This window comes from Oncorhynchus kisutch, linkage group LG13 (genome assembly GCF_002021735.2).
Source record: "Oncorhynchus kisutch isolate 150728-3 linkage group LG13, Okis_V2, whole genome shotgun sequence".
Lineage (NCBI taxonomy): Eukaryota > Metazoa > Chordata > Actinopteri > Salmoniformes > Salmonidae > Oncorhynchus > Oncorhynchus kisutch.
This window is the reverse complement of record NC_034186.2, coordinates 43,700,395-43,711,507: the sequence shown is the minus strand read 5'-3', so window position 1 is coordinate 43,711,507 and position 11,113 is coordinate 43,700,395. Positions and strand designations below refer to the sequence as shown.

At 46.2% G+C, this 11,113-nt stretch overlaps 1 protein-coding gene across 7 annotated transcripts in view; it reads right to left on the bottom strand.

Moving 5' to 3' along the window:
• Nucleotides 1-11,113, bottom strand: part of patj (PATJ crumbs cell polarity complex component) — a 184,424-nt gene that overhangs the window by 141,036 nt on the left and 32,275 nt on the right. For all 7 annotated transcript variants that reach the window (XM_020498563.2, XM_020498568.2, XM_020498565.2 and 4 more), the window contains exons 16-18: nt 9,944-10,120; nt 9,783-9,854; nt 9,373-9,582 (exon numbers count right to left, since the gene is read on the bottom strand). In XM_020498563.2, the coding sequence (XP_020354152.2) occupies nt 9,373-9,582; nt 9,783-9,854; nt 9,944-10,120 (459 nt within the window). The remainder of the gene's footprint in view (nt 1-9,372; nt 9,583-9,782; nt 9,855-9,943; nt 10,121-11,113) is intronic.

The following is an 11,113-nucleotide window of genomic DNA, read 5'->3' as shown; positions in this document are numbered from 1 at the left end:
AAGGCTCTAATAAAATTGGGTCTCACCGGGTTGAAGGGGTGTCGGGGGGTGATTCTGGTAAAGGGAACAGCTGCTCTCCATGTAACAACCTTGAGGTCAGTTCTTACCCCAAAGAATGTGGCTCTGGCCAAAAGTAGAGCACTATGTAGGGAATAGGGTGCCATTTGTGACGTAATAAATGACAACTCCAGCAGTGGGCTTATGGCGTTGGGTCGCGCACTATGACTGTCCCTTTTCTCTGCAGTAAAGGTTGGTACCAGACAATGTGTGCTACATTACAGAACGTTTTTACTGTGTACATAACAATGCCACAGGACTTCATGACGCCATAAACTACTCGAGGCGAATACTTTCGGTTCCTGATCGAACAGAGAACATTTTAGGGCCAACAGTTTGAGCTTACTCCAAAACAATCGGCTATTATTCATAGTTGGCTATCACAGACCCATTGGACTTGAAAACCGCTTATTTGTGTTGTCAAAATAGGGCCCCACAGGAGAAGACTGCTTTATATTGGGTGGTCTGACTACTACGGATCTTAGACACTATAGATCTTTCACTGACAGCAGGAAATGAGCGTGATCGGGCAAGTGTAATAATCTTATAATCTCAGTAACAAGGAGAGCAACCAGAGCTCTTCCAACAGAGAGCAACCCTTTACACAACCCCAACTGTGGTTTGCATTGTATGGGGGAATAACTCACCCCTTCCTTAATCTTCCCCCAGCCAAGACCTGCTAGTTAGCCATGTTAGCTTGTGGCTGTAGAGAGGGCTCCAGGAGTACTGGCAATAGGCCAAGGCTGTTGCTGTGTGCCAGGCCTTGTGGTGGGGTAGTGGTGGGGCGGTATGGCGTCAGACTAACAGACAGTCCATCTGGAACTACCAACGTCCAGTCATCTGTCTGCTCCACTACTATTCTGCCGGTCTGTCTGCATGAGTGACGCTTCAGCTCCTCTGCAAATCACCCTCAACGCAATTCCTGGAACTCTTGCTCTCACCATCCATCTGCCTTGCCCCCCCCCCCCTCCCCCCTCTCTCTCTCCACCCCCCCTCTCTCCATCCATCTGCCTTCCTCCATCCGCCCCTCTCTCTCTCTCCATCCATCTGCCTTCCTCCATCCCCCCTCCCTCCATCCGCCTTCCTCCATCTCATCCATCTACCTTCCTCTCTCTCCATCCATCTGCCTTCCTCCACCCCCCTCTCTCCATCCATCTGCCTTCCCCCCCATCTCTCTCCATCCAGTTGCCTTCCTAAATCCCCCCTTCCTCCGTCCACCTTTCTCCATCTCATCCATCTGCCTTCCTCCATCCCCCCTCCCTCCATCTCATCCATCTGCCTTCCTCCATCCCCCCTCCCTCCATCTCATCCATCTGCCTTCCTCCACCCCCTCTCTCCATCCATCTGCCTTCCCCCATCGCTCTCCATCCAGTCGCCTTCCTAAATCGCCCCTCCCTCCATCCGCCTTTCTCCATCTCATCCATCTGCCTTCCTCCACCCCCCCCTCTCTCCATCCATCTGCCTTCATCCACCCCCCCTCTCCATCCATCTGCCTTCATCCATCTCCCCCTCTCGCTCTCCATACATCCATCCATCTCCCCACCCTCGTTCTCCATCCATCTACCCCCTCCCTCACTCTACATCCATCTGCCTTCCTCCAACCCCCCTCTCTCTATCCCGCTCTCTCCATCCATCTCTTTCACTCTCGATCTCTCTCTTGCTCATCCATCTCAGCCGGACTGTCTCTCTGGGTTTGTTTTTTGTTCCCTCCGTGGTTGGTCTCTGGAGGAGAACGAAGAGTTTGAAATGGGCTGAGAATCTCAGGTTGGTATGCGGTGGATGACTAAGCCACAAGCAGTGACTGAGACAAGATTAGCGGAACGGCTAGCTAGGATACCAGTTAACCCTTTCACTGCAGTGCTTGGCAAGATTGTTTACATTTGAGTCCTTTAGCAGACGCTCTTACTCAGAGCAACTTACAGTCAAGTGCATTCATCTTAAGATCACTAGGTGGGACAACCACATATCACAGTGATAGTAAGTCCATTTTCCCTCAATAAAAAAAAGTTATTAGCAAAGTCAGGGGTAGTAAGACGGGAATAAAGTCAAGTGAGAATGTTGTTTGAGATGAAACCTTTTGCTTCAAAGTCCTAATTGATTTATCCCTTATTTTACCGGGGGGGGGGGGGGGGGGGGGAAGAGATAAACATACAAATATATTTTTTTAAGTGAGTCGGTTTGTGTCAATGAACGCATTTTGACATGCATATTTGGACATGATATGTAGGGGTCTATAGTGACCGGTGGTAGTTGACCTAATGTATTCAAGTATTTATGGGATGTCTACATACGCAGTAAATCTTAGTGCGGAGTGTTCCAGTACAACACACTGGCCCAGATGCAGCATGGTCAATGCAGGTCTGACAAAGGCTGTAAATTAACTCTCTCTTACACACACTGCAATTGCAGACACACACACACACACACACACACACACACACACGCACCTCGTCCTTTAACATCCCCGCTGTGTGTATGCTGGGAACCTGTGTCATACCGACAGTCGCACTAAATAATAGAGCAGGTGCCCCTAACCACAGGTCCAGGATCAGATCTAATCCTCCTACTAAAAAGGTTAAAGTTAGGCTTTTGGGGCTTGCTTATCTGATCCTAGGACCTTGAGCATGACTAACACCGCGCAGACTGCTGTTCATCGTTGCAGTGTGTGACGTAGCTCTCCGGTCAACAACGTGCTTTAATGTCCACCGTCATCCAATTCAATCCAACTTGCTCAGCTATTTACCAGTGGGCCACTCACTTAAATAACATTTCTTTGATCGGATCCTACCGTAGCTACAGACAACGGAATAAATAAGTAATAACAAATAAATACATTCCAGAGAATGATTTATGCTTCTGGGCTAAATCGTTGCCTGGCCAAACTAAACGCTCTATTGATGTGCAGGTGAGGCTATTTTTCTAGTGCCCGGTGAAAATTATAAATGGATTCCATTTCAGACGGAGTTTTCCGCTTCTTATTTCTCACAGTGAATTATTTTGGCCATGTAGGTAATGTATATTTGTCCCCGCATCGGGAACGTAACCTAATACACTGTCTCACACACTGTGATTTATATAGAGACAAGTAAAACTGAACAAACCATTGGTTTATGAGGTCTGAGGTACATTTATTTTGTCTGTGGCACCCTACTCCCTATGAGGCCATAGGGCTCAGGTGAAAAGTAGTGCACTATATAGGGAACAGGGTGCCATTCTGAGACATTTGGCTGTGGTCACAGCCTACAAGGAGAGGAAACTTCCGTCTTATTTCACTTTTTTGGAAATGGTTTACAAAAGTTAACTTTAGACATGTCTCCATTGTATACTAGAGGTGAACAGGCCAATGAGGACAAGCAGTTGTTTCGGCTCAAATACAGTAGTGTGTGTGTGTGTGTGTGTGTGTGAAAGGTTATCAAAACACTAAGCTGCCCTTTGATCCCTGTTGGACCTGGTGACACTGAACACACACACACACTTTCACCCCCCACCCAAGACACACATAGGGTCCTCAATCAAGATCCTTTACAGAGAAAGAAATCCTACGAATTCATGGATTACGCCAGCTTTCTTCAAACTCTCTCCGGGGAGAATAAAAGAAGAATTGCTTTTAAATGGCTGGAGCGTACGAACAGCTGGGTTAAACCTGATCCCACTGAAGTGAAACTAAGCCAGGGTCCACCCCACCAAAAGACAGTTTGAAAACCACAAAAATTCGCCATTCATCTCCATTAAGGGGTGCCGGAGATGGGAGACACACAGGAGATACCGACAGCCCACCCCCACCCAATCATTAGCCCCCCTCGCCCATCACTCATAATAATGGCCGTCACGCGTCTCACATATAAAAACCCGCTTGCTGTCGCAGTTACATGAATACTAGTGTGACAGTCTGATTCGGGTCGTGCAGCTCTTCCCGGCGGGATGTTCCTAGTTAATGACCCCGAGAGCGTACGGCTGCTGTCGCTGGCCGTGTTGTAACGCCATATGATATGATGTCGTCCGTTTCATACATGTAAATAATGAAGTGATGTATAGCATAACTAGCGACAGTGACCGCCGAGGCGGTCTGCTTCAGTTCTGGGAAACCAGAGGGGTATACTACAGAGCATGATCGATTAGTTAGCTATCTAACTTTGATACGCAAAAATGAATAACTATTGTTTTTGGGGGTAAATTAAATAAGCTAAACATTTATCTTTTTTTGTTTTGTTTGTCGATTCAATTAGACAATTAGACAATGCCAATTCAATTAGACAATGCCAATTCAATTAGACAATTAGACAATGCCAATTCAATTAGACAATGCCAATTTCAATTAGACAATGCCAATTTCAATTAGACAATGCCAATTCAATTAGACAATGCCAATTCAATTAGACAATGCCAATTCAATTAGACAATGCCAATTCAATTAGACAATGCCAATTCAATTAGACAATGCCAATTCAATTAGACAATGCCAATTCAATTAGACAATGCCAATTCAATTAGACAATGCCAATTCAATTAGACAATGCCAATTCAATTAGACAATGCCAATTCAATTAGACAATGCCAATTCAATTAGACAATGCCAATTCAATTAGACAATGCCAATTCAATTAGACAATGCCAATTCAATTAGACAATGCCAATTCAATTAGACAATGCCAATTCAATTAGACAATGCCAATTCAATTAGACAATGCCAATTCAATTAGACAATGCCAATTCAATTAGACAATGCCAATTCAATTAGACAATGCCAATTCAATTAGACAATGCCAATTCAATTAGACAATGCCAATTCAATTAGACAATGCCAATTTCAAGTCTACATTTTTTTTTTATTAAAACATAAAAAATAAAAAAACAGAATATTTAGGCAAGTTAGCTGGCTAACTCTGATCCGGCTTTGTAGCATAACCCTCAGGTCTGAACTCTTGGATACATTTCTTGAAAAATGAAAAGAGGAGAGAAGAAGGAACAGACACTGTCTAAACAAGGGAGTACACAGCGGGAGTACACAGCTCCGATTCTAGAAGGACCACGGTCCTGCTGGTTTCCATCCTTTTCCCTGCTCTACCTGAAGAACCAGGTGTGTGTACTCTCCTGCCAATCAGTAACATTGATAGATCAAACACGGGCTGTTTATAAATGTAAACCAGTAGTACTACAAAACATTATTATTATTATTATTTACATGCACTTCTAGTAACTATACGATTGTCCTATGGGTGTTTTGAATGTATCGTGCTGTATATTTCTTGGGATAGTGCATGTGGACTGTTGACCCCAGCATTCGTTTAGCAGCCAGCCAGCCAGGGCATGTTGTACAGCAGACTAGCGCCCAGAGTATGTCTACAGGCAGTAGCGATGCAGACTGAATAGTGCACTGGATCCCATTCAGTCTCATCAGCCCAAAGCCTCTACCGGAGACACGTAGGTGCCCCCCCCCCCAAAAAAAAATCAATTCACTCTCTCGCCCAGGGCAGACTGCCTCGGCTTGTAGCGAGAGACGGATTAGAAGAGAGAGTGAAAGAGAGACAGAGAGCGATAAGGCAAGACAGACACTTACTTCAACTATGTAGCAGTGGTAGTGGTACGATAACACTTATGTTCTTTTCTATGGCCAAAACTCCCTCTCATTCCTATTCGTTATGGTGGGAACTAAAAACAATTAATTCTTTAATAAGTATATGCAGTGATGTGGTAGCTCATCTTAGAATCATGTGAACCACCACTTTGGGCCTGTTCTTAAACCAAATGACCACTTCTCTTTCTATTCCCCTCACCTATACATTAGCGGTCCACTTTCTCACACGGTAGCGCTGGGCGATTGGTGCTTTTTGAGGTTGGTTCGATTTCGGGTTCGATAATTAAAAAAATAAATAGGTTTTAGGATAAAAAAATAAAAAAATGTAACCTTTACATGCGCTATGCATTATGTGAGTTGAATGCTGTAATGCAGAACAAAACAATTAATACAAGTCCCATGATGGTAGTGACCGCCCATTAATGCTTAACTAACAGTGTGCCTTATTTGTTGAATTCATTATTTCATTCCAAGTCATGATCTCATCTCTATAGAGCTGCTGTCGGACAAAATTCCTATTTGGTAGGTCTTCAAAGTAAATAAGGCATACATTTATGACGGCTGAATAACAACTATCAAATCACTTAGATCATGTATTTTCAGGAAGAGATAGCGGCACTCTACATCCCCTTACAATCTCATAACCTTCTCCCTCCCGTAGCAGTCGTTAAAGAGAACACAGACCGGACAAGTAGATGTGCAATGGATTATGGTCATTGTAGTTCATTGCCCCATTGCATGCGCTAAACTATATCAAATATTGATCTGTTGGAAACTACAACTCCCTACTACATTACACAGTTCACACTGGATCTGATTTACCTCTAGAGAAACTTTGCGATTTGCGCATTAAGCTCCCAGAAAAAAAAGAACAAAATGGAATTCAAGTAATTAAACAGATGTCGGACAACAGTAAAAAAAAACATAAAAATAACCAAAATGTTGGTAAAATAGCTCAGCACTAGCGCACATATACACAAACATCGGCACTTTCAGACAGGCAGGCAGAGTGGTATCGAGAGTGAGGGCTCAGCTGGCCGATATAGGGATGGAGGAGAGGGAGAGAAGGATAGGAAGTGAATGAGGTCCTAGAGGTGAAGCTATGCCTATATTTAAGGATTTAAGGCCCTAGGATACGGTTACGCTGAAACACAAGGGGCCTTATAGCTTAGGGATACTTCCGTAACCCCGGTTCTCTGATAATAGAGTTGGATGTCTCACATTGGGATTCGCTGATAGACAGATCACAACTGGGAAGGCCCAATCACACAACGTCTGGCTAAGACAGACAGGCAGGTCGAGTGGCAAATGAGGGGAGCCCCTCCCTCATTATAAGGCGCCACTCGTCCGCCCTTTGGTCATTCCATTTCATTTCTCACAACGGGACGTGGCCAACTCCCGTATCGCAGACATGCTCAAAAAATTATTTTATCATATTACTCCAGTGCTATAGCCTCCCTACACTGGCTTCCTGTTAAGGCAAGGGCTGATTTCAAGGTTTTACTGCTAATCTACAAAGCATTACATGGGCTTGCTCCTACCTATCTTTCTGATTTGGTTCTGCCGTACATACCTACACGTACGCTACGGTCACAAGACGCAGGCCTCCTAATTTGTCCCTAGAATTTCTAAGCAAACAGCTGGAGGCTGGGCTTTCTCCTGTAGAGCTCCATTTTTATGGAACGGTCTGCCTACCCATGTCAGAGACGCAAACTCGGTCTCAACCTTTAAGTCTTTACTGAAGACTCATCTCTTCAGTGGGTCATATGATTGAGTGTAGTCTGGCCCAGGAGTGTGAAGGTGAACGGAAAGGCACTGGAGCAACGAACCGCCCTTGCTGTCTCTGCCTGGCCGGTTCCCCTCTTTCCACTGGGATTCTCTGCCTCTAACCCTATTACAGCGGCTGAGTCACTGGCTTACTGGTGCTCTTCCATGCCGTCCCTAGGATGGGTGCGTCATTTGAGTGGGTTGAGTCACTGACGTGATCTTCCTGTCTGGGTTGGCACCCCCCTTTGGGTTGTGCCGTGGCGGAGATCTTTGTGGGCTATACTCGCCCTCGTCTCAGGCTGCTCCTGTTTCAACTGTTCTGCCTGAGTCTATGGAATCCTGACCTGTTCACCGGATGTGCTACCTGTCCCAGACTTGCTGTTTTCAACTCTCTGCGATAGCAGGAGTGGTAGAGATACTCTTAACTTTTTATGGCTGCAGGGGCAGTATTGAGTAGCTTGGATGAAAGGTGCCCATATCAAAACGGCCTGCTCCTCAGTAATAGTTGCTAATATTTGCATATTATTATTATTAGTATTGGATAGAAAACACTGACGTTTCTAAAACCGTTTGAATGATGTCTGAGTATAACAGAACTCATATTGGCAGGCAAAAACCTGAGTTGAAATCAAAACAGGAAGTCAGAGAAAAATAAGTGTTTAGTAAAAAATAGAGGGGGGAAAAAAAGCAGCAGTGAAATAAAAGTAGCGAGTCTATATACAGGAGGTACCGGTACTGTCAATGTGTGGGGGAACCGGTTAGTCGAGGTAACTGAGGTAAATATGTACATGTAGGTAGAGTTAAAGTGACTATGCGTCGATATACAGAGTCTGGGGTTTCTTCCCTTGCCTTTGAGAGAGCTTATTGTGGCCAGTTCTTTGTTTCACACCGGAGGCACATTTTTATTATATTTATATTAACAGTACGTTTTAATTACGTTTTGTTATAATGAAAAGATTAAGGACACTGGGTTATCAGGTTTTGAATGAACAGCACCCAAAGATCTAATGTAGTGATCCTAGTGCATTTACAGTTCTACTGTGCATACTGCCTGTGGTTAGGGCCTTATTAATTACAGTTCATATTCTCTCCAGTCACAGTGAAACACGACGGAGCTGTGTGCCTGGCTCTGACGGGTGTGATGTCTGGGTTTGGCCCGGCTCCAGGTAACACCGCGGCACCTTGCCAAGCCCAACTACAGACCGTTTCATTTTGTTGTCCTCAACCCGATGGCTTGTGACACTGCCATGCACGTTTCACTTCCCTTCTATGATCGGACGACAGGTGAAAAGAGACTTTTAGAGACTTTTACTCAAGTAGTATTTTACAGGGTGACTCACTTTTACTAGTCATTTTCTATTAAAGGTATCTAACTTTTACTCAAGTATGACAATTGAGTACTTTATCCAGCACTGGGCTTTGGTCTGGGTCGTATTCATTAGGCACCGAAGGGAAGAAGAAAAACAAACGGTGAGAGAATACAAAGACGTGGTCCAATAATAAAACGCTTGTTTTCGGTTTCTGTTGCACAGCGCTGTGCTACCGTGTGCTCTAATGAATACAACCTAGGCTTTACTTTGCTTTAGCCCACTCCTTCCAAAGCCCACTCCGGTCACAGATGGGACCTCAAACAGTCCCTTGGAGCTCGCACCCTCACCGGTGCTCATCCGCCCTTCATCACCCGAAGCCTCGTCATTAATTAATCTATCCATTTTTCTGCAGAGCCCTTTGCAGGGGTCACCGATGTTGGTATGGAGATCAGGTTCTCATGTTCTCCCTTCTACAGTTCACATTCCTTCACAAATTAAAGGAAGAGAGGGAAAGCTGACAGGAGAAGAGAGGAGTTAGGGGAGGGAGGAGAGGGAAAGGGGAGAAAGAACCAGGAAAGAAAGAGAGAAGAGGAGGTATAGTTGGAGAGATGTAGAGAGAAGAGGAGTGCGAGGGGCGGAGGAGGTACAGCGGCAACTCCCTACCTGGTAGTCTAGGATGCTGAAGCCCAGGCCTCTCTCTCCCTTCTCCAGCTCCAACAACTGAATGTCCGGGGACCACAGAGCCAGCTCTCCCTCTTCATCCTCCTCCTCTTCCCCTCTCCTCCCCTGCTGCATCTCCTCCTGGTGGCTGGGGTACGTGGGCGCTGGCTCCTCCGGCTCCTCATCCGACACCTCCTGCAGGGTCACGTGGTCCTGGTGGGTGGACGAGAGGATACACACATTTTGACACCATAATGTCAGCTTCAGGAACATACTGATATGGTGTGCAGAGCATCGTGGGTATTGTAGTGCTACAACAGTGACTCCAACCTATCCTGGTCTCTGTCATTGTCTATGAGTCGTACGATACAGCATGAGCAAGCATTTTGAGGAGAAGTTACGAAGTAGCCTACCGCAGGTTGTTCACTGTCATTGTCCCGGAGGTAGGCCTGACTTATCAACACAGAGGACAGCTTGGTTTCAAGCTAGAACACAGGAGGACAAAGACTATCACTTGTGTGTGTGTTGAGTTGGGAGTGTGTGTGAGTGTTCCTGTGTATGTGTGCGTGCTAACCTCAGACAAGCTGGCGGCAGGGCTGGGCGAGTGCCACTCGTCTTGGCGGTCTGGTTGATAGTCTGAGTCGTCCTCTGTCAGGTGTCTGCAGCACACCAGGGTGAAGGGAGGGGGAACCTCACGCAGGAACGCCACCGCCTCACGCCTCGACTTACCGTACAGCTGCACCCCGTTCACCTGGACGCACACACACAACCTTTCCTAAGTAAACGTGCATTGTACATGATATTCACTTAAGATGGCATACACACACACACACACACCTCGCAATAGGCAGACACACAGAGAAGCACTACATTCACCTGCAGAGCGTGCACACACACACACACACACTGAGTAAATACACAGCCCACTGTGTATATGCTGGTGAACCAAAGACAACGGTATTATGCTCTGCTTTCAAAAGGGAAGATAAGACATGAAGCTAATGAACAGTTTATGGCTGGAATGAATGGAGTCCATTTGTGACTTCAAAACACCCCCCAACAAAGGTTCTCTAGTAGTGAAGTGAACCAACAGAGGTGTAAGAGCCCAAAGGAGGTGTGGGAGTGTATTGTAGGTGTGTGTTCGTTTGTGCACCTCTGTCCGTTCATACACACGCCTTTGCGTGTTTGTGCTCTCGCCTGTGTGTGTGTGCTGATCAGAGGGGCCTCCCCAGAGGTATGGCAAATTTCTCATGGAGGGGGACTCAGGGAGCCGCTGGGCTACTTGATTGATCTTTAATGGAATGGGTTGCACGGGAGTGGCTGGAGAGCCCGGCGATGGCTGCTACTGTACGTGAAATTTGCCCAGTGATGTGGGGAGACCAGGCCGACCCTCCGGTGTTACTGGGAGACTTGCGTTCAATTCACGGACACGCTTGAAAAACGCAGGTGTAGATCGCGCTATACTAGTACAGAGGGTTCTGGTTGTGTCAAAACCAGGCATTTTAATCCATGGATTTGGCTCTCCTCCCCTCTGATGCCAGGATTTCCCCTTCCTGTGCCATGGTGGTTGCCTCTGCTTATGTCAGGACTGCCAACAGCAACAGGCTGAGGGCACAGTGGTGAAGCAGCACCAAGCTGTGCCAGGGAGGGGTGCAGGAAGAGGGGATAGGTAGGGTGTAGTACAAAGTCTCCCTCTCTCTCCTCCCTCCCTCTCCTGCCTGCCTCTCACTCTCTCTCTCCCCTC